The 22,929-nt window shown below is 45.4% G+C and overlaps 1 protein-coding gene across 2 annotated transcripts in view; it reads right to left on the reverse strand.

Moving 5' to 3' along the window:
- LOC117390573 (neuronal PAS domain-containing protein 3) overlaps positions 1 to 22,929 on the reverse strand; it is a 163,828-nt gene that overhangs the window by 16,266 nt on the left and 124,633 nt on the right. For both annotated transcript variants that reach the window (XM_033988334.1, XM_033988335.1), the window contains exons 6-8: positions 19,674 to 19,851; positions 2,867 to 2,985; positions 1,549 to 1,742 (exon numbers count right to left, since the gene is read on the reverse strand). In XM_033988334.1, the coding sequence (XP_033844225.1) occupies positions 1,549 to 1,742; positions 2,867 to 2,985; positions 19,674 to 19,851 (491 nt within the window). The remainder of the gene's footprint in view (positions 1 to 1,548; positions 1,743 to 2,866; positions 2,986 to 19,673; positions 19,852 to 22,929) is intronic.

Genomic DNA, 22,929 nt, shown 5'->3' on the forward strand with positions numbered 1-22,929 from the left:
AGTCCTGGTTTAGTCCTGGTTCAGTCCTGGTTTATTCCTGGTTCAGTCCTGGTTTATTCCTGGTTTAGTCCTGGTTTAGTCCTGGTTTAGTCCTGGTTTAGTCCTGGTTTAGTCCTGGTTTAGTCCTGGTTTAGTCTTAAGTCTAAACTGTTTCATAACTGTCAGATTCTTCTTCTCTCTTTGAGCCCTGGTTTCATTTTCACTCACTCTCTGGAGGTACATCTTGTTCCCTCCTCTTTCTGTCCTCCTCCTCCACCTCCTCCTCCTCTTCTCCTCTGTTCTTTTCTCTTACAAATCTCTCTATAATATAACCTCTTCCTCCTCATCTCCTCCTCTTCCTCTCCTCTGTTCTGTTATTTTCTGTCTCTGTAATACATCCACTTTGTCTCTCAAAGGCCCCCCTCTTCCTCCACCTCTCCACCCTCTCTTCTGTTCTTTTCTATCACTAATACCGCTGTAATATATCCTCTCCTCCTCTTCTTCCTCTCCTCCTCCTCCTCCCTTTCCCCTGTTCTCCTGTTCCTCCTTTTGTCTTTGGCATTCTTCCTCCATACTTCCTCCTCCTCTCTTGTCCTCTCCCCCCTGCCTTCTTCCTTTCCTTCTCTTCTCTTCCACTCCGTCTCCCTCCATCCTTCTCCTCCTCCCCTCTTCCTCTGTCCTCCTCATGTTCTCCTCTTCCTGTTCCTGTCATCCTTCCTCTCTCCATCCTCCTCTCCTTCTCCCTCCATTCTCCTTCTCCACTTCTCCTCTTCCTCTGTCCTCTCTTGCCCTCTTCCCCTTGCCTTCCTCCTTTTCTCCTCCCTCTTTCCTCCCCCTCTCCTCCTCCTCTCCTCTTCCTCCCTCCGTCCTCCTCTTCCTCCTCTCTGATATAAATCTGGGGGCGTGGCAGTTAACTCAAACGTCTGGTATCTCATGGCGACCTCGTTCGGATCTGTCTTTTTCTGATTCAAATCTCTGAGATCGGGTCAAAACGTTTCATGAATTTTTACCTCCCGGAATCAGAGCTCGGAATGTAGAAATCCGTCATTTCAAAGTCATTTTCCACAAAAGCCGTTTGAATGAATCCATTTTCCCATCTGTCCAATCCCAAATCCCGGAATAATGTGTGTGAGGAACGTGAAGACAACGGCAGTTTAACCATTACAGCGTTAAAGGGACATTTATACAGTGTACAAGCAGAACTGAACCAGGACTGAACCAGGACTGAACCAGGACTAGACCAGGACTGAGCCAGGACTGAGCCAGGACTGAGCCAGGACTGAGCCAGGACTGAGCCAGGACTGAGCCAGGACTGAGCCAGGACTGAGCCAGGACTGAGCCAGGACTGAGCCAGGACTGAACCAGGACTGAACCAGGACTAAACAAGGACTGAGCCAGGACTGAGCCAGGACTGAACCAGGACTGAACCAGGACTGAACCAGGACAGAACCAGGACAGAACCAGGACAGAACCAGAACTAAATGAGGACTAAACCAGGATTGAACCAGGACCAAACCAGGTCTAAACCAGGTCTAAACCAGGTCTAAACCAGGTCTAAACCCCTCTTACCTGTTCTCGCAGTAGACGATCTTGAGGTCCATGTTGACTCGGGTCACAAACATTTGGCAGTCTATCCTGACTTCGTTGATGGTGGGAGGGGGGAGGGCGTGTGCCACCACCACCATGCCCATAACCTGAGCTGGCACTGCCCGTGAGTGAGTGAGCGCCATGCGGATCCGGAGACGCCCCGTCACATGGATCACCTGATGAAACAGAAACAACACAGAGAAAAGAGTTGACCTGTGCACTGCAGACCCTCTGTTTATGTAACGCAGTGGCTTTGGCTGAAAAGGCTGAGGTGGCTCCGGTAGAATTAGGCACCTCCACCAGCACCTCCTCCAGCACCTCCACCAGCACCTCCTCCAGCACCTCCACCAGCACCTCCTCCAGCACCTCCTCCAGCACCTCCACCAGCACCTCCACCAGCACCACATGACTGAGCTTGGGGTTAGACTAAAACGATCTGACCCTGCCCCAAAGTGAAGGAATGGAAACAAGCCTGTGGTGGCAGTAGTAGTAGTAGTATTTGTACCTTGTATCCTGAGCTCTTGATGTACACTCCTCTCTTGGTCATAGTGCAGTAGTAGTAGTAATATTTGAAGTGTCAGTACCTTGTATCCTGAGCTCTTGATGTACACTCCTCTCTTGGTCATAGTGCAGTAGTAGTAGTATTTGATATCAGTACCTTGTATCCTGAGCTCTTGATGTGCACTCCTCTCTTGGCCATAGTGCAGTAGTAGTAGTAGTATTTGATATCAGTACCTTGTATCCTGAGCTCTTGATGTACACTCCTCTCTTGGTCATAGTGCAGTAGTAGTAGTAGTAATATTTGAAGTGTCAGTACCTTGTATCCTGAGCTCTTGATGTACACTCCTCTCTTGGTCATAGTGCAGTAGTAGTAGTAGTATTTGATATCAGTACCTTGTATCCTGAGCTCTTGATGTGCACTCCTCTCTTGGTCATAGTGCAGTAGTAGTAGTAGTAGTAATATTTGAAGTGTCAGTACCTTGTATCCTGAGCTCTTGATGTACACTCCTCTCTTGGTCATAGTGCAGTAGTAGTAGTAGTATTTGATATCAGTACCTTGTATCCTGAGCTCTTGATGTGCACTCCTCTCTTGGTCATAGTGCAGTAGTAGTAGTAGTAGTAATATTTGAAGTGTCAGTACCTTGTATCCTGAGCTCTTGATGTACACTCCTCTCTTGGTCATAGTGCAGTAGTAGTAGTAGTATTTGATATCAGTACCTTGTATCCTGAGCTCTTGATGTACACTCCTCTCTTGGTCATAGTGCAGTAGTAGTAGTAGTAATATTTGAAGTGTCAGTACCTTGTATCCTGAGCTCTTGATGTGCACTCCTCTCTTGGTCAGCGTAGACTTCATTCGGATGAAGAATGATCTCTCCAAGGTGTTGTCTGGAGGCAGGAGGCTGGGGCTGGTCGACTCCACTGGGGAAACAAAACAATAAACAAATAAATAAACAAATATTTACTGAACCAGAGCCGCCCCGGGGCAGAGGGAGAGAGTGTGGCAGACATTTTGTGCCTAAAGCATCTCACGTCAAGGCTGAAGACACAGGAACTGAAACTGAACCATCAACCTCTTGTTAATGAGTGACCGCACCATGAGCCAGGACTAAACCAGGACTAAACCAGGACTAAACCAGGACTAAACCAGGACTAAACCAGGACTAAACATTCTGGATGTACCTCCACATAGAAGTGTGTAACCCTTTTAAAGACTTTGTTCACGTTCTAAAACTCTGTAGTAGATCTAGACACATTTAAAGTGATTAAAACTATAATAAACATGTCAGTCTGTCTCAGCTTTTGTGCAAGTGTCAATCAAACCTGTCCAAACCTGTCCAAACATGTCCAAACATGTCCAAACTCGTCAGGGGGAAAGGAGGAGGAGGTAATTAACAAGAAACAGAGACAAAACATCATCGGGTCGTCAAAGGATCTGTTTAACACCAGATGAGAAACACAAACTGCAAACATGATCTTATGAGAGGAAAAAATGGGACTAAATTAAGTCAAAACAAAGGACTAAACCAGGACTAAACCAGGACTAAACCAGCTATACAACAAGAATATACTAAACAAAGCATCATATTAAGGACAAAACCTGGTCTATATTAGGTCTAAACCAGGACAAAGCTGAGACTATACACTGCGATAGTATTGGTCCAAAACATACATATAAATTAGAACTAAACTGGGACTAAAAAAGGACCTAAACCTGGACTAAACCAGGACTAGTACAGGAGCAAACCATGTCTACACCAGGAACAAACTGGGCTCAAAACCAAGACCAAACCAAGGAAATTTTAGTCTGAAACCAGACTAAAGCTCAATCCTAGTCTAAACTAACACCGTTAAACTAGAACTAAACCAGGTCCAAACCAGGTCCAAACCAGGTCCAAACCAGGTCCAAACCAGGTCCAAACCAGGTCCAAACCAGGTCCAAACCAAGTCCAAACCAGGTCCAAACCATCCCTCTCCATTCTGACCCTCTGTTCTAACTCCTGTGAAGTGAGCTCTGATTGATTAGACTTGAGCAGCCATCTTGTCTCTGTCAGCTCGTCCTTCGCTCGGACGTAAACAGGAAGTGCATCTGTCACTGTCACGGTAACAAAGAGGGCGTGGACCAATCAGAGCACTGTGGCTAGAGGGCAGGGACCAATCAGCACGGAGCGTTCTGAAGGTGAGGAAGTCCATTTGTCAAAACACAAACATTTATCGCAGAGACACAGGGAAAACAGACGACTAATCATAATAATGTCAACAAACAAGATGGTCGACAGCAAGACGCCATGTAAACCTCCTATAGTCTAGTAAACTGCCTTACACTGTTCTAGTGGGATGAAATGCTCCACAGTGGGGCTTTAACCCTGTTTTAATCTGATGAAATGTTCCACAGTGGGGCTTTAACCCTGTTCTAGTGTGATGAAATGTTCCATAGAGGAGCTTTAAACCTGTTCTAATGTGATGAAATGTTCCATAGAGGAGCTTTAACCCTGTTTTAATGTGATAAAATGATCCATAGCCGAGCTTTAAACCTGTTCTAGTGTGATGAAATGTTCCATAGTGGAGCTTTAAACCTATTCTAATGTAGTGAAATGTTCCACAATGGAGCTTTAACCCTGTTTTAATATGATGAAATGTTCCACAGTGGGGCTTTAACCCTGTTCCAGTGTGATGAAATGTTCCATAGTGGAGCTTTAAACCTATTCTAATGTAGTGAAATGTTCCACAATGGAGCTTTAACCCTGTTTTAATCTGATGAAATGTTCCACAGTGGGGCTTTAAACCTGTTCTAGTGTGATGAAATGTTCCATAGTGGAGCTTTAAACCTATTCTAATGTAGTGAAATGTTCCACAATGGAGCTTTAACCCTGTTTTAATCTGATGAAATGTTCCACAGTGGGGCTTTAACCCTGTTCCAGTGTGATGAAATGTTCCATAGTGGAGCTTTAAACCTGTTTTAATGTGATGAAATTTTCTATAGTGGAGCTTTAACCCTGTTTTAATGTGATAAAATGATCCATAGCCGAGCTTTAAACCTGTTCTAGTGTGATGAAATGTTCCGCAGTGGGGCTTTAACCCTGTTCTAATGTGATGAAATGTTCCACCGTGGAGTTTTAACCCTGTTCTAATGTACTGCCCTTCTCAGAAACATCTGTGGAGTTTCCGTAATCCTGCAGATTTGTCCATATTGTCTCCTTCTACACGGCTCACAACGCTCTGTTACACCCTGTGATGTCATCAGGTGGTGATACAGAAGTGCTCCTCTGGGATTTTAAAGTTCATAAATCTTCTCCAGGTACGTGCAAATGGTTAATCTCATAGCATAAAGGCATTTTTCAAAATCTGCGAGAAAATACAGAAACAAATCTGTGTCAATAAGATGAGTGGGGTGGTTTGTGTAAAACTCTTTCTGATTGGCCGGGGACAGAGCCAATCACACGCGCTCATGCAGCAGGGTGTGGAGAATGAGCCTGAGGTTTAGTTATGACACCAGCGATATCCTGAATGTTAATGACAAAGGAGCCTCCGTTTATGTTGCAGTGTCAGAGGAGACTTTTCTCTGGTCCAGTGTCAGCTTCATCTGACTAAATGCTGCACTCTAAGAACATCTTTTTTCTTTCTTTCTGTCTCTCTCTTCCTTCCTACCCCCATAACTCTCTGTCTCCTTGTCTCTCCTCCCTTTCTTTCCTCTTTCTCCATCTGTCTCTACACCCCTCCCTCTCATCTCTCTTCTTTCCCCCTTTGCTTTCCTTCTCTCTCGCCCACTTTCTCTCTCCTCTTCCATCCCTCTCTCTTCTGTCCTCACCTTCTCCTCTTTCCTCTCTCTTCACATTTTCCCTAACCTCTCCATCTCTTTCTCACTTTTCTCTCTCTCCCCCGTCTTTCTCACTGCGTACTCTTCTGTTGTATATGGAGTTTGTTCTTCTCTTTCTCTACCTCCCTCTTCCTCTCTCCCCCTCTCTCTCCCTCTATTTTTCTCCCCTTCCACCTTCTTTCACTCTGCCTCTTTCTATTCTTCCTCCCTCTCTTCTGTGTTGTCTGTAGAGTTTGTTCTTCTCTTTCTGCCTCTCCGTCCCTCCCTCTTCCTCCCCCCCATCCCTCTCTCCCTCCCTCCCTCTTCCCTTTTTCCCCCTCTGTGTCATCTATGGAGTTCTCTTCTTCCTTGCCCTCTCACTCATCTCTCTTTCCCTCCCTCCCTCTTCCCTTTTTCCCCCTCTGTGTCATCTATGGAGTTCTCTTCTTCCTTGCCCTCACTCATCTCTCTTTCCCTCCCTCCCTCATACTCGCCCTTTTTTCTAATCCCCCTCCCTCTTGCTCCTCTGTCTCTCCCTCCTCTCTCCTCCCTTCCCTCTCCCTCCTCCTCCTCTCCACCTCTTCCCTCCCTCTCTTCTCTCTGTCGTCTGTAGAGTTTGTTCTTTTCTTTCACTTCAAGGACGTCGTTCCTCTAAAGCGTAGCTCATTTGCATATTAATTCCTTCTTTGGCTTTTTCAGATTAGAGCTTGTCAACACGAATCAGCACTGATCAAAACCACTGTTCACCAGAGACTCCCTCCCAACACGACAGGAGGGGCGGGCCTAGGCTCAGAGCGGGTTTAGACCGGGTTTAGACCGGGTTTAGACCGCGTTTAGACCGGGTTTAGACCGGGTTTAGACCGGGTTTAGACCGCGTTTAGACCGGGTTTAGACCGCGTTTAGACTGGGTTTAGACTGGGTTTAGACCGGGTTTAGACCGGGTTTAGACCGCGTTTAGACCGGGTTTAGACCGCGTTTAGACTGGGTTTAGACCGGGTTTAGACCGGGTTTAGACCGGGTTTAGACTGGGTTTAGACCGGGTTTAGACCGCGTTTAGACCGGGTTTAGACCGCGTTTAGACTGGGTTTAGACCTGGTTTAGACCAGGTTTAGACTGGGTTTAGACCTGGTTTAGACCAGGTTTTGACCGGGTTTAGACCAGATTTAGACCAGGTTTAGAACAGGTTTAGACCGCGTTTAGACTGGGTTTAGACCTGGTTTAGACCGGGTTTAGACCAGATTTAGACCAGGTTTAGAACAGGTTTAGACTGCGTTTAAACCGGGTTTAGACTGGGTATAGACCAGGTTTAGACCAGGTTTAGACCGCGTTTAGACCGGGTTTAGACCTGGCTCAGAGCGGGTTTAGGTCGCGTTTATACCGGGTTTAGACCGGGTTTAGACCGGGTTTAGACCAGGTTTAGACCAGGTTTAGACCAGGTTTACACCGGGTTTAGACCGCGTTTAGACCGCGTTTAGACCAGGTTTAGACCGCGTTTAGACAGGGCTCACACCAGTTTTAGACTGGGTTTAGACCCAGTTTAGACCAGGTTTAGACCAAGTTTAGACCAAGTTTAGACCAGATTAAGACCTCGTGTAGACTTGGTGTAGAGGTGGTGTAGACCTGGTGTAGACCGTGTTTAGATCAGGTTTAGACAGGGTTTAGTCTTGGGTAAGACCTGGTTTAGTCCTGGTTTAGACCAGGTGTAGACCATGGACTGTATAAATACATGGACATAGCTCGCTAGCCACCGCATTCCAGACGGGAAGTGAGCATGGGCGTGATTTGGCTTCATCAACTTTGGCTCCAATTCACTTTCTATTGAAAAACTGTGCCTCCTCTCTCTGTAACTGCTGCTGTCATTCATCATTTTGGTCTTAAAATGTCTGTATTAACCCGCTCTAACCCTGAGTTTTTTATTTCATTATTTTCTCCCTAAATCTAAATTTGAACATTAATAAAAGACCAGTCAGGTGCTTGTTTTCCCAGAGGTTGCTCCCGTTAGCTAGCAACAGGTTTGATTGACAGCCAAGTTGCTAAGCACGCCAGGAAGGGGCGTTACCTCACTCCAAATTGGCTCTTTGGTTCTGTGCTAAAATTTCCAAATATAATCCTTGGTTGCAGATTAGCCGCTGTAACAGTTAGCCTCCATCAAGTCCCCGGGGTAAACATGGCCGTCCATTGAAGTCGATGGAACTTTCTTATAAAGCGCAATTTTTTATTTGATCTTTTGTCTTGTCTCTCTCAGGAATAGATCTAGTTTTGCTCAGGGGAAATGCAACAACCGATGGGCCTCCCAACACCCCTAGTTCCCGTGGTTATGCCAGGATTAGACCTGGTTCAGTCCTGGTTTAGATCTAGTTTAGTCCTGGTTTAGTCTTGGTTTAGACCTGCTTTGGACCTGCTTTACACCGGGTCAGTCCTGCCTTGATTCTATTAGGTCTAAGCTTCCAGTTTTATGGGCATCTGAACAGAAGAGAGTTAAAGCCCTACTTTGGAACATTTCATCACGTTAGAACACGATTAAACTTCATCAGAATAAGAGATTTCATCATAAAAGTGTTGTTAAATAAAAGTACAGTTTCCCTCCTATACCTGAAAGTTTATCTCCTTTTTCCTCTATCCCTCGCTCTCCTCTCTTTCTCCCGTATTCTCCCTTTTTCCCTCTCTTTCTCTCCGGTCTACAGAGACTGAGCGTCCTCTGTCTGATACATACATGACTTTAATAACACGTTTGTCCTTCAATTGTCAAACAGGAGCAGACCTCAGAGACGCCAGAGAAGAATGGAGCCAAGAGTGAGAGAAAAGAGAGAAAGAGAGACGGGGAGAGAGAGAATAAAAGAAGAGAGAGAGGGGAGATAATGAGAGACACCTGATGACTACAGAAACAAAAGGTAATCTCAACGGTTTCCCCAAAGACGAAACGCCATCGAACGATAGAACAGAGACGGGAAGAGAAGGAGAGAGTGGTAGAAGAAAGGAGAGGGGGAGGGGTGTGGAGGGAGAGACAGAGAGAGAGCGAGAGAGAGAGAGAGAAAGATGAGAAAGAGAAAGAGGAGGTATGGAGGGAGAAAGAGAGGAGCAGGTGTGAATAAGAATGAACCTTTGAGCCTACACTGCTTTAACGCTGTACAAAGTGGGGTTCCCATGGTCCTTTTGCCCTCGTGGGTTTAATGCCGTACTGTGGAACATTTTTATGGAGATAAGCAGGTGGCGGACTCCTCACTGATGTATTTATCCAACCACAACATCTGCAGATTAACTAGAGACGTTAGACCTGCCCGATTTCAGTCTAACACTACAGGGATACAGGAGGATGGGAGGGCATCTGACACAGGGATACAGGAGGATGGGAGGGCATCTGACACAGGGATACAGGAGGATGGGAGGGCATCTGACACAGGGATACAGGAGGATTTATTAAGTCTATCTCTCTGCAAAGTTAAGTCTTTTTCTAACTTCCTCTGTAACAAGAAAAGCCCAAATCCCTAAAAGTACAAACATCTCTGGAGTTTTCCGACTTCTAAAAAATTCCCTCAAATCTCTTTCCCACATTCGGCGCCTGGGAACGCTCGGAACGCTCGGAACGACCAGGTGAAAAAAAACACAAAGCTCCCGTCATTCCGAGTTTGCTCTTATTTTGGCGGGGGAATCAAAGGAAGCGCTCGTGTCTGATCCGGGCTTTGTCTGGGTTTAACGTGACGAGTTTGAGACGAATGAGCCGAGAGGGGGAGAGAAGAGGAGAGGGGAGGGAGAGAGGGGGATAGGGGGAGGAGAGGAGAGGGAGAGGGGAAGGAGAGAGGGGGAGGAGAGAGGGAGAGGAGTGCAGAGAAGAGGAGAGGGAGAGAGGCTGGAGGATAGAGGACAGGGGGAGGAGAGAGGGAGAGGAGAGGGGGAGAGTGGGAGGAGAGGAGAGAGGGGGGGGGAGGAGAGGGGGAGGAGAGAAGAGAGGGAGAGGAGAAAGGAGAGAGGGAGAGGAGAAAGGAGAGAGGGAGGGCGAGAGGAGAGGGAGAGAGGGGAGTAGAGGATAGAGGCAGAGGGCAAGGAGAGGAGAGAGGGGAGGGAGGAGAGGAGAGAGGGAGAAAGGAGAGGCGAGAAGAGAGGGGGGGGGAGAGGGAGGAGAGAGGGGGAGGAAAGAGGGAGAGCGAGAGGAGAGGGAGAGAGGGGGAGGAGCAAGGAGAGAGGAAGAGCGAGAGGAGAGGGAGAGAGGGGGAGGAGAGGACGAGAGGAGAGAGGGGAAGAAGAGGAGAGAGAGAAAGGGGGAGGAGAGAGTGAGAGGGGGAGAAGAGAAGAGAGGAGGAGAGGATACAGATGAGGACAGAGGGAAAGGAGAGAGGGGAGGGGAATGAGAGGGAGAGAAGAGAGAGAAAGAGGGAGGGAAAAGAGTGATAGAAGGATGTGATGTCCAGGAAATAATGATGTCCAGGTTTGATCCGTCTCTTCAGTAGAATCCTGGTCCTGTCCCTTTGGGCCTCAGGGGTCACACAGAGGGGGGGGGGGGGTCAGTCAGTCTGTCCCAGGGCAACTGTGGCTTCAATACAAACTAAATGAATAATAACAACAAAACAAACGGTTGTGCTAAATTTGAGTCAGGCACAGTTCAATCGACCGATCCAAACGTCTTCACTCTGAAACTTTTTGTCCAGTGACAGATTTGATTTTTTCTTTTGCTTCAGATAAACTTTGTCATGCACAGAAATAACATTATAATATTCAATGTACAAGCCCAATGACAGATACTATAGTACTGTTACTGTTACCTGTGAAATACTGCAGTACTTCCTGACAGTAGAGATTCTAAATATCTCCTTCATTAATCGGCTTAAATCATTTTGAATTCTCTCGGCTCGTGTTTGCTCTGAAGTTAATCTGTACCATGTTTAATCACCGTCTGCGTCGCTAAAGCTAATTACTCTGAGCACACAGTTAGCACTATCTCTGAGCGTAGTACTGAGCGTGTGCGGTGAACTCTGACCCCGTCAAACACAGACAGCGCCGCGGATCAGGGCTAACGCTAAAGCTAACGGGGCACTCTGCTCTTTGTGCGTCTGGATGAAAATAACAGACAAAAACAGAGGAGATCAGAGGAGAGGAGGAGGAGGACAAGAGGACTGATCTAGAACTATGGACCAGGACTGGAAAGAAAGTGAAGAGTAGACCTGCAATGTTCCACAATATGGCATTAATCATATATATCTTGCAGATATTTAAGTGAAAAACATGGCTTCTTACTACAACCAGGATCTGACCTGTAACTTGGCCTGTTCAGGAGGGTGATATATTCAATGCCGTACTGTGTAAAATTAAAAGCAAAGTAAAAACATCTCCATGGGGACAAGCAGGCCACAAAAGTTACACAGCGAAACTTTTAAATAAGGTATGTAAGGTTTGTTTTGGTTTTAAATTCCAACTTTTACTGATAACACCTGTAATGTGGACAAAAACATTGAACACGATGCCCATTTATTTATGTCATAAATTTGGTGTTTTGGTTCAAGACAATTATCCAATCATAAAGCAGGATGAGCCTCGCACTCTTTCATTTGCGTTGCCAGTTTCAAAGCTGAAATCCAGCTGGTTTAAACCTAAAATGCCTCTCTCTGATCTGAATGGTCACTACCTAAACCCCAGCACCAGCCTCTGCAGCTCGGGGAGTGAATCTGGAGGTTCTAAACATGAGGTCTGTCCATACACTGAGACTGAGACACACCTCTCTGTGTCTCTATCTGCAGGACAAGGCTCTGGACACAGGGTCAGATGTGACTGCAGTACCTTTTATAAACTGTAGGAGGCGGGACACATCCTTTAACCTCCTGAGACCTGGTGTCCTCATCTGTGGACAACACATTTGGAGTTGTTTATGCCACAGTGCAAATTTTTAGAAGAACAGCAACAAGAACAAGGTCAATTTTGAATATTTCTAAGAGTTTAGAATATTTATTTATTTTTTATTTAATTTTATTTTTTTAGTTTATTTTGTATTTATTTTGTATTTATTTTATTTTTTTATTTTATTTTTGTATTGTATTGGGGTTTTTTTTGTTGTATTTATTTATTTATTTTATTTTATTTTTTTATTTAAAGGCATATGTCTTCCTGCACCTGTCAGCAGCACAAATGAGACACATTGTTCCTAGAGGCACATTTGTTTCTCATTCTGTTTTTTTTACACAAAATATATGTGTTCAAGCACTTAATAGTTTTTGCAAATAAAGTCCTGCAAGAGCTCGGGCCTCAGGAGGTTAAGAACACTTAAGAGCACTTTCACCATTCAAAAGATATACTATTTTGTGTTGAACTGTTTATTTCTGTGGCAACGGTGCTTATTTTTTATCACTGTGAACCATAAACTGTTTCCGATATCTCTCATTTACCTTTACGAATTACAGGGAAAAAGTATATATTAACACAATGAAACTACTACTAAACCTGGGACTGTTTGATCTTCTGTGAAACACAAATTTGTCTTTTTCTCCCAGAATCAAAACTGAGAAAAATAAATAAAAACATGTGTCTGGAGTAAACCTGTTCAATCCACAAAACAAATGTCAGGTTTACCACAGAGACACAAGAGCCTGAACGCACCGTCTGCACAAACACCAGCGATAAACACAGATGCCCTCCCATTCTCCTGTGTCCCTGTAGTGTTAGCCTGAGATGGGGGCAGGTCAAATGTCTCTAGTTAATCTGCAGATGCTGTGGTGTGTCAGATGCCCTCCCAGATGTCTTGGTGTGTCAGATGCCCTTCCAGATGTTGTGTTGTGGTTGGATAAATACAGCGGGAGAATGGTAGAATGATAGAAATGATCAGGGAAAAACACATTTGTGCTTTTTTAAAACGAGAATAATTGTTCCAGACTAGTTGGTTTTGTGTCTAACAGGTTGAATCGTATTCGTCTCAGCTCTGGAAAAACATAGAGCAGGATCGTGGGCTTTGTTTTTGGCGTTGGCGGTCGCCCTTGGGTGCAGCTGCCTCAGGGCGGATGTGGCGGGCGAATGAGCCGATCGGAGTCATTATGGAGAGAGGAGACAGATGGTGCAGGGTGGGGTTAGCTTTAGCATTAGCATTTGTAATGAGAAACGTGAACAGGAATAAAGCAAGGAGGAGATGAGAATTTGTCCTAAAAACTCAAATTTTGCAGATAAAGACGGGAAGCCATTGTTTAAATCAGCCGTGTTGTGTTTGTGTCTTTATAGTTCAAATCTCCGACACTCGTGGATCATTATGTTTTAATTTACACATTTTAAATCATGATATTCATCTAAAACCCACTTAATAAAAGAAACCAGTCCACTGACTTCCATGTTAGAAAATTGCAGTGCTCAATGGGAGCTGAAGCCACTGTAAACGTCATCAGAACAAAGCGGCGCATGCTGTCGGCGCCCCCTATGGACAGCTGCACATCACACTACTGAACAACCCCTTTTTTTTTTCCATTTGTACCAAAATGACGACATGACGATGCTGAATCCTACGAGTATCACAGATTAAGAAAATAAAACTGGAGAAGAAAGTGTGTACGTCACAGTGGGCGTGTCACAGTGGGCGTGTCACAGTGGGCGTGTCACAGTGGGCGTGTCACAGTGGGCGTGTCACAGTGGGCGTGTCACAGTGGGCGTGTCACAGTGGGCGTGTCACAGTGGGCGTGTCACAGTGGTTGTGTACGAGTGGAGGGTGGAGTCCTGAAAACATGTGGCAGTGGGTCCAGACCAAACTGACTGAGGTGAATTTGAGTTTCATTAAGTGTCATTATTAACCTCACTTCAAATGAAGAGGCATCTTTATAAATGAGACTGTGATGCTCCGACTTACACCTGAGACCTGAGCCTCAATACACAAGAATACAGATGAAACTCAAACACGAATCACTCGAAATACAACTTCAGAGGCTCAATGAGAAGAAACAAACATATTCACATGGTTTTTACTTGATCTGGTTTAGTCCTGGTTTAGTCCTGGTTTAGTCCTGGTTTAGACCTGGTTTAGACCTGGTTTAGTCCTGGTTTAGACCTGGTTTAGTCCTGGTTTAGTCCCTGTTCAGATGTGGTTTGTTCTTGGTGAAAGCCTGGTTTAGTCCTGGTGTAGTCCTAGTTTAATCCTGGTTTAGTCCTGGTTTAGTCCTGGTTTAGTCCCGGTTTAGTCCCGGTTTAATTAGTTCTGGGTTTCTGACTTGAAATGTATTATTAGAATACCCCTGACATGTATTTTGTCTTGCTTTAGTTATAGTTCAGTCTTGGTTTAGTCTTTCTTTAATCCTGGTTTAAACCTGGTTTAGTCCTGGTCGGGCTGGCTCAGCCTACAAGAGGACTTAGCAGTTAGTAGGGCCCAAGGCCACCACAGGGTCCCAAAAGGCCCCACATTTATATTAAAAATAATATAATACATAAAGTTTTATTGTAAACACGGGTTGTGTGTTTACAGCAGTCCAAATATCCTTCAAAAAGCATTACATTTGTTTTTTTTATCTACAGGGGCAAAATATCTGCTCCTGCTACATGTGTTTTTGAGGCAGGCATAGATGTGGGCAGCTATGTGTTTACAGCAGTGCAAGGACCCCTGCTCTGAGGTGCGCTGAGGCAGCTGAGTTACATTTGAATGGCTGTTTTACAAGTTACATTGAAAGTTTGGCTGTGTCCCAATTCGACAAATCCACACTTCGAAGTATCGTTTGAAGTATCGTTCGAAGTACCGTTCGAAGTACCGTTTGACGTACCCAGACAACAAAGGGTACTCCTCAGTGTAGCCGCCATCGTGCCGAAATGGGACAGGACTACACCATAAAGTGTACTTCAACCGCTGTCCGTGCGCTTACATTACATCGCATACGTTACATAGCATACATTACGTCGCCTAGCAACCGTGACGGCTGCTGACTAATGAGCTAAACATGTAAAATGGACACCGAAATAATTAGTTCTATTTTGAATTCTTTATTATTTCATAGAAGAAGAGTCAAGGTGTCGTCGTCTCAGCCTTATTTCTGTTTAGACTGACTGAAGAAGGAATTAATCTTTCCCTTTGAATATCAATAGGCAAATATAATGTTCCAAGTGATTTTTCCGCCAATTGTAGCTAGTATTACATAACTTTAAGAAAATATACCTTGTTTCTCCCGTAGAAGAAGTGACGCACGGTGCATGATGGGATATGACGATCTCCAGGGCACATTTTCAATTTTCAATGTGACAAAGTGCGCAACAGTCGAATTGGGACAGAGCCTTAGTGTGTTTAAGTGTCAGGATTCCAGTTTTTCCTTGTGTTTCTGTGCTGTTTTCCCCCCTCCCTTCTGTGTTTTTGTGCCTGCAGCTGGGTGGAGAGTCTGGCACCACCCTCACCTATGGTTCCCACCCACTACTCACCCGCAGCCCATCACCGAGCAAGTCTCTACCTCTGGACTACAAAGAGAGTCAGTCTATCCTTCCATGACCCTGGTTTTTGGACCCACGGTCACCTCAGCCTCTGGCCCAGTTCCCAGCACCCTACCCTGTTCAATCGTAGAGTCCTGTGTCCGCACCTTTTGATCCACCGCTCATTAGGACAGAACGATCCGGCCACCGTGGATCAAACAGAACCAGACGAGACATTGCACTTTCGCACCCCTGGATCCTATTCCATTGGAGCCTTTTTTTTTTTGGAGTTTCCTGACCTCGACCTTCCTTCCCTGTTCCTTGCTGCTTCTGTTCTTGAGCCACTGCTGAACACATTTGTCGGTCCGGGGTGGTCGTCTCCCTGTCTGTTGTAGCTCCATGGGACACTGTTTTCCATCCAAGGACCTGCTCCTCGCCCTGCTCCTCTACTATTTTTACTATTCCCCTTAGATGTTTGTCTACTGTTCTTCTGGCTGTAGTCGTGACATTCGGGATGTTTTCTGTCTGATGTTGGTCATTTAAACATAAGTACAACCAGTGGAGGCGATGAGAGCGGAGTCAAAATGTTGTCAAATATGAATAGCAGTAGCCGAGCCAGATACATCCACTGCCGGGGCCCCAGAGACCTGGCTTAGTCCTGGTTTAGTCCTGGTTTAGACCTGGACCTGATACCAGTGGAAAGAGATTTGCAGTGCTGGTCTCTCTCTCTGCTGGCACACTCTCTCTATCTCCCCCTCTTTATCTCTCTGTCTCTGTCTCCCCCTCTCTGTCTCCCTCTCTCTGTCTCTCTCTGTCTCTCCCTCCTCTCCTCCCTCTCTCTGTCTCTGGGGTCAGTGGAGGTCACACATTACTGTTGGCGTGTGCTTTGTGCCATATTGTAACTGTCGCCGTGGTGACTAACTCCTCTCTCTGTCTCCCCCTCTCTGTATCTCTGTCTCTCTCTGTCTCTCTGTCTCCCCCTCTCTGTGTCTCCCCCGTCTGTATCTCTGTCTCTCTCTGTATATCTCTGTCTCTCTGTCTCCCCCTCTCTGTATCTTTCTCTCTCTCTCTCTCTCTGTATCTCTCTGTCTCTCTCTCTCTCTGTATCTCTCTGTCTCCCCCTCTCTGTATCTCTCTGTCTCTCTCTCTCTGTATCTCTCTGTCTCTCTCTCTCTGTATCTCTCTGTCTTTCTCTCTGTCTCCCCCTCTCTGTCTCTCTCTCTCTCTGTATCTCTCTGTCTCTTTCTGTCTCTATCTCCCCCTCTCTGTCTGCCCCTCTCTGTCTCTCTCTGTCTGTATCTCTCTGTCTCCCCTTCTCTGTCTCTCTTTCTCTGTCCCCCGTGTGTTCAGAGAGGACAGTCCTACACCTGTAGGAGGAGTTGAAACATGTGGTGGATGTGTGAGTCTCTCTCTCTCTCTCTCTCTCCATCCATCTCCCTTTGTCTCTGTTCATCTCTCTCTCTCCATACCTCTCTCTCTCTGACTTTCATGACGTTAAACTCTTAAATGTTCCGCATTGTCCTTTATCGCTCCCAGTTCCGGGTCCGTGCTTTGACTTTGACGACTTTGAGCTGTAATGATGATAAATGTGTTGTGTAATTCTGAGCTTTGAGTTAATGCGGGAATGACGAGGATAATGGGAGTGTTCGGAACTCCAAACGCTCCGTAAATATGGATAAATAAACGATTAACGTTCCTAATGAGAGGAATCAGGAGCAGGTTTAGTCTGAGAAAACTTCACATTCGTTTTCATTTAGTGTGATTTTTCAGGTGAAACCAGCATTAATATTAATTAGCCCCACATCTGTGGAAAGTTACAACTGAACCACTTTATTTTACCTCCATTATAAAGTTTAAGGCTTCACACGAGAAAGATTTACACACTTTTCACAAACGGGACTAAACCGGGACTAAACCAGGACTAAACTGGACTAAACCAGGACTAAACCGGGACTAAACCGGACTAAACCGGGACTAAACCAGGGACTAAACTAGGACTAAGCCAGGACTAAACCGGGACTAAACCAGGGACTAAACCGGGACTAAACCGGGACTAAACCAGGACTAAACCAGGACTAAACCAGGACTAAACCAGGACTAAACCAGGACTAACCCAGCACTAAAACAGGACTAAATCAGGACTTAACCAGGACTGAGCCAGGACTAAACCAGGGACTAAACCAGCACTAAAACAGGACTAAACCAGGACTAAAACAGGACTAAACCAGGGACTAAACCAGGACTAAACCAGGACTAAACCAGGACTGAACCAGGACTGAACCAGGACTGAACCAGGACTAAACCAGGACTAAACCAGGGACTAAACCAGAGACTAAACCAGGGACTAAACCAGGACTAAACCAGGACTGAAAAAGGGCAAAAAACTGAACGAAAACAGCACTTAATCCGGACTAAACTGGACTAAAACAGGACTAAACAAGGACTAAACTGGGTCTAAAAAAGTACTAAACCAGAACTAAAACAAGACTGAAACAGGACTGAAACAGGACTGAAATAGGACTAAACCAGGACTAAACCAGGACTAAACCAGGACTAAACCAGGACTAAAACAGGTCTAAGACAGGTCCAAACCAGGACTAAAGCTTGACTTCCCCCTTCTTTGTCTTTTCAGGATAATTTGAGTTTTGAGTGACTTTTTAACCCTTTTTTTCATAACTTTGCGTTTGGAGTCTTTAACCTTCATGATTTCAGACAGAAGTAAAACCTGAAAGAGTTTGAGATGTCGTCATTTGGCGGGGTCCGACTGAGCGCGCTCCGTGCTGCGTTCAAAGACCCTCCGAAACACAGCCGCTGCGACGCGTTCAAGTGTCACTCAAAACGTACCAGCGTTCAATGGCTTTAGAAAGTCTCTCACTTTAAATCAAACTTAACCTTTAGAGAGGAGTGTGCATGTTCTGCCTGTGTCACTGTGGCAGAGTGGTTAGCCTGTCCTCCAGGTCTAAACCAGGACTAAACCAGGACTAAAACAGGCCTAAACCAGGACTAAAACGGGACTAAAACGGGACTAAAATGGGACTAAAACAGGACTAAACCAGGACTAAAACGGGACTAAAACAGGACTAAAACAGGACTAAAACTGGACTAAAATGGGACTAAAACAGGACTAAAACAGGACTAAACCAGGACTAAAAAACGACTAAAACGGGACTAAAACGGGACTAAAATGGGACTAAAACAGGACTAAACCAGGACTAAAACGGGACTAAAACAGGACTAAACCAGGACTAAAACAGGACTAAAACTGGACTAAAATGGGACTAAAACAGGACTAAACCAGGACTAAAAAACGACTAAAACGGGACTAAAATGGGACTAAAACAGGACTAAACCAGGACTAAAAAACGACTAAAACGGGACTAAAACGGGACTAAACCAGGACTAAAAAAGACTAAACCTGGACTAAACCAGGTCTAAACCAGGACTAAAACAGGACTAAACCTAGATTAAACCAGGCCTAGACCAGAATTCTCTGAGTGTGTTGCTGTGGCAGAGTGGTTAGCCTCTGTGTTTCGTTTTGACTTTGAGAGTTGCGTCATGTTTTGAGAGACGAGAGGGAGACATTTTTAAAACACTTGAAACGATCGGCTCCAAGGTCGAATCTGCCGCTGAGTCTAAACGACACGAATTATGAAAATTATTCTTAAAAATCTGATGAAAGTCCAGATAAATTTAGAGCTTTAAACTCAAAGAGGGACTGAACCAGGACTAAACAGGACTAAGATAGGACTGAATCAGGACTAAACCAGAACTGAACCAGGACTAAACCAGAACGGAACCAGGACTGAACCAGGACTAAACAGGACTATGATAGGACTGAATCAGGACTAAACCAGGACTGAATCAGGACTAAACCAGAACGGAACCAGGACTGAACCAGGACTAAACAGGACTATGACAGGACTGAATCAGGACTAAACCAGGGCTGAACTAGGACTAAACCAGAATGGAACCAGGACTAAACCAGGACTGAATCAGGGCTAAACCAGAACTGAACTAGGACTAAACCAGGATTGAACCAAGACTAAACCAGGATTGAACCAAGACTGAACCAGAACTGAATCAGGACTAAACCAGGACTAAAGCAGGACTAAACCAGGACTAAAGCAGGACTAAACCAGGACTAAACCAGGACTAAAGCAGGTCTTATCTAATTACTCCAAGCCTTAAAGTTTGCCCTGTCCAAAATGAGGTCGTATTAATTAGATGTGAAATATTGAAAAGTTCATTATGAAATTAAACATGATCTGAGCCGATCAGAGACGCACTGAGCAAACACCGGATTATACTGGACAGAGACAAAGAAAGACAGAGAGAAAAAGGGATGAACAAGGACCACATGAGGGAGGGGTGGAGGAGCAAGGGAGAAAGAAAAGAGGAGAAGGAAAGATGGAGAAGAAGAGAAGTGATGTAGCACATGATTATATGGGAGAGTGGAGGGGGTGAGTACCTGGCTCGGGGGAGTCGGAGTGGGAGGAGGACGAGGCAGAGGAGGCTCCGTCGTCATGGACACTGGTCTGAAGAGAAACACCTCGACCTGGAGGAAGTTTCATCCCCAACTGCTCCGCCATCTCCACGTGGTCTCCAGGGTGGAGGTAATCGAAGACGCTACTCCCAGTCAACTCCACCTGAAAATATAAACAGAAACATCACCAAAACATCACTAAAACAGAACCAAAACATCACTAAAACAGAACCAAAACGGCACCAAAACAGAATCAAAATGGCACCAAAACAGAATCAAAACGGCACCAAAACAGAATCAAAATGGCACCAAAACAGAACCGAAATATCACCAAAAGAGAACTTAAATATCACCGAAACAGAACTGAAACATCACCAAAATATCACCAAAACAGAACCAAAATATCACAAAAACATTACCAAAGCATCACCAAAACAGAACAAAAATGGAACCAAAATAGAATGAAGACAGAACCAAAATATCACAAAAACATTACCAAAACAGAACCTAAACAGAACCAAAAAATCACCAAAACGGAACCAAAACAGAACCAAAATATCACAAAAACATTACCAAAAAAGAACCAAAACAGAAACCGAAACAGAACCTAAACAGAAGCAAAACATCACCAAAACAGAACCAAAATATCACACAAACTGAACCAAAATCTCACAAAAACATTACCAAAAAAGAACCAAAACAGAACCTAAACATCACTGAAACAGAACCAAAACATTACCAAAACAGAACCGAAACGGAACCAAAATAGAACCAAAACAGAATCAAAATATCACAAAAACCGAAACATCAAACCAGAACCAAAACATCACTGAAACAGAACCAAGACAGAACCAAAATAGAGCCGAAACATCTCCAGGGTGGAGATATTCAAACACACGACTCCCTGTCAGCTCAATCTGAACATATATACAGAAAAGAACCAAAACAGAACCAAAACATCTCCATGTGGTTTCAGGGTGGAGGCTGCTGCTTGTGAGCTCCACCTGGAAACATGACGACCCCAGACTGACACATGTGACTCACACTGGTCACATGATCAAGTGCCACGATAACCACACTGTACTCGTACAATATATACAAACGCATCCTCTTCTCTTTCTCTTCTCCTTCTACTCCTCCCCCTCTACTCTTCCTCTTTCATTCCTCCTCTTCTTCACTCTTCCTCCCATTCCTCCTCCCCTCCTCTTTTCTCTCTTCCTCCTCTCTCTCCTCATTCTCTCGTCCATCTTTCCCTATGACTCTCCTCTCTCCTCTTCCCCTTCTCTCCTCTTCCTCACCCCTTCTCTCCTCTTCCTCACCCCTTCTCTCTCTTCCTCACCCCTTCTCTCTCTTCCTCTCCTCCTCCTCTCTCTCTCTTTCTCCTCCTGTAATCCTCCTCTAAACCGTCTTTTGTTCTCTAATGGCTCCATAATCTGTTCATTTTAAAACCACATAAACGTAAAGCTCGTCATTAGACCGGATTTGTTCCTTTAATTAGGGATCAAACCCGGAAAACCACAGCTTTACTCCCGAGATTCCACTTCAAACTTTTCAAAACAAATAAAAGATAAAAGTTTGTGAGTAGACGGAGGCGAGAGGGGCCAGTGAATGCATCGCGCTGCGTTCAGGTGCTGTATCCTGCTGTGGGAAAACGAAGCGGCGTTCCTGGTTTTGTTCGACACATGTTTTGGGAGTCCACCGGGAATATTTTGGGATTACACGCTTGTAATCCAGTTAATGGGAAGTCCCCGTAAGGCGTCTTGGTCTCGGGGGGAGCAGGGAGCAGTGCATCATGGGAGTTGGAGTCCGTGTTTCTAATTGGATCGACATTGTTCCCACTCGGAACAAACATGGAAGACTTTGAATCAATTAAAACTCGGCAGAAGGGTTTTACATAAAGCTAATTACATGGAGAGAAAGAGAGAGGGAGGATGGATGGAGGGAGAGAAAGAGAGAAGGAGAACGGACAGAGGGAGAGAAAGAGAGAGGGAGGACGGACAGAGGGAGAGAAAGAGAGAAGCAGGACGGAGGGAGGGAGAGAGAGATGGAGGACGGACAGAGGAAGAGAAAGACAGAGGAAGGACAGACGGAGGGAGAAAGAGAGAGAGAGGGAGGGCAGACGGAGGGAGAGAGAGGGAGGACAGATGGTGGGAGAGAAAGAGAGAGGGAGAATGGACAGAGGGAGAGAAGGACAGAGGGAGAGAGAGAGAGGGAGGACAGAGGGAAGGAGAGAGAGAGGGAGGAAGGACAGAGGGAGAGAAAGAGAGAGGGAGGATGAACGGAGGGACAGAAAGAGAGAGGGAGAATAAGGCAGGGAAGGGAGTGGAAGAAAGGAAGGGAGGGGAGGACGGAGAAATGGGAGATTACAAAAGGGAGGGAGAGATAAAGGGGGATAAGCAAAGGAGAGAATTATAAAAAGGGGGTTCGAGAGTGAGTGAAAAGATCATGAGAGAAAGAGGTGTAGGGGAAAAAAAGAGGGAGAAAAGTATGAAAAAATGGAGGGGGAAAGAGCGAGAGAGAGAAAGAGATCAAGAACCAAGGGTGAGTTATGAAGAGATAGAAAAAGAGGGAGAGAGAGTAACTTAGATGGAAAAAAGGAGGGGGAAGAGAGAGAGAATGGGGAGAGGAAGCAAGGGAGAAGGGTGAGTGAGAGATGGAAAGAGAAAGAGGGAAAGAAGGAGGAGGAGCCTTGTGTCTTTAAGAGCTTTATCAGACACAAAGCACTCTGGGAAATATCCAGTGGCGTCCCTGAAGTCGGACTGAGCGCGCTCAGTAGCGACTCTAAATGAGAAATGGAAATGAATCCTTTTGTTTGAGAGAAAGAGAAGAGAAAGAAAGAGGGAGAGAAAGAAAGCAGGAGAGGAGAGGGAAGAAAGAGAAGGAAACAGAAGAGAGGGTGAGAAGAGAGAGGAGGAGAGAGTGAGAGAGAGCGAGTTAGGGAAGGAGAGAGAAGAGAAAGAGAGAGGAGATTATGAAAGACTGGCATGGAGACAGAAAGGGAGAGGAAGAGGGACATACAAAGGACTAAACCAAACCAAACCAGGACTAAACCAAACCAAACCAGGACTAAAACAGGACTAAACCAAGACCAAACCAGGACTAAACCAAGACCAAACCAGGACTAAACCAGGACCAAACCAGGACCAAACCAGGACCAAACCAGGACCAAACCAGGGCCAAACCAGGGCTAAACCAGGACTAAACCAGGACCAAACCAGGACCAAACCAGGACTAAACCAGG

This window comes from Periophthalmus magnuspinnatus, chromosome 22 (genome assembly GCF_009829125.3).
Source record: "Periophthalmus magnuspinnatus isolate fPerMag1 chromosome 22, fPerMag1.2.pri, whole genome shotgun sequence".
NCBI classification, from domain to species: domain Eukaryota; kingdom Metazoa; phylum Chordata; class Actinopteri; order Gobiiformes; family Gobiidae; genus Periophthalmus; species Periophthalmus magnuspinnatus.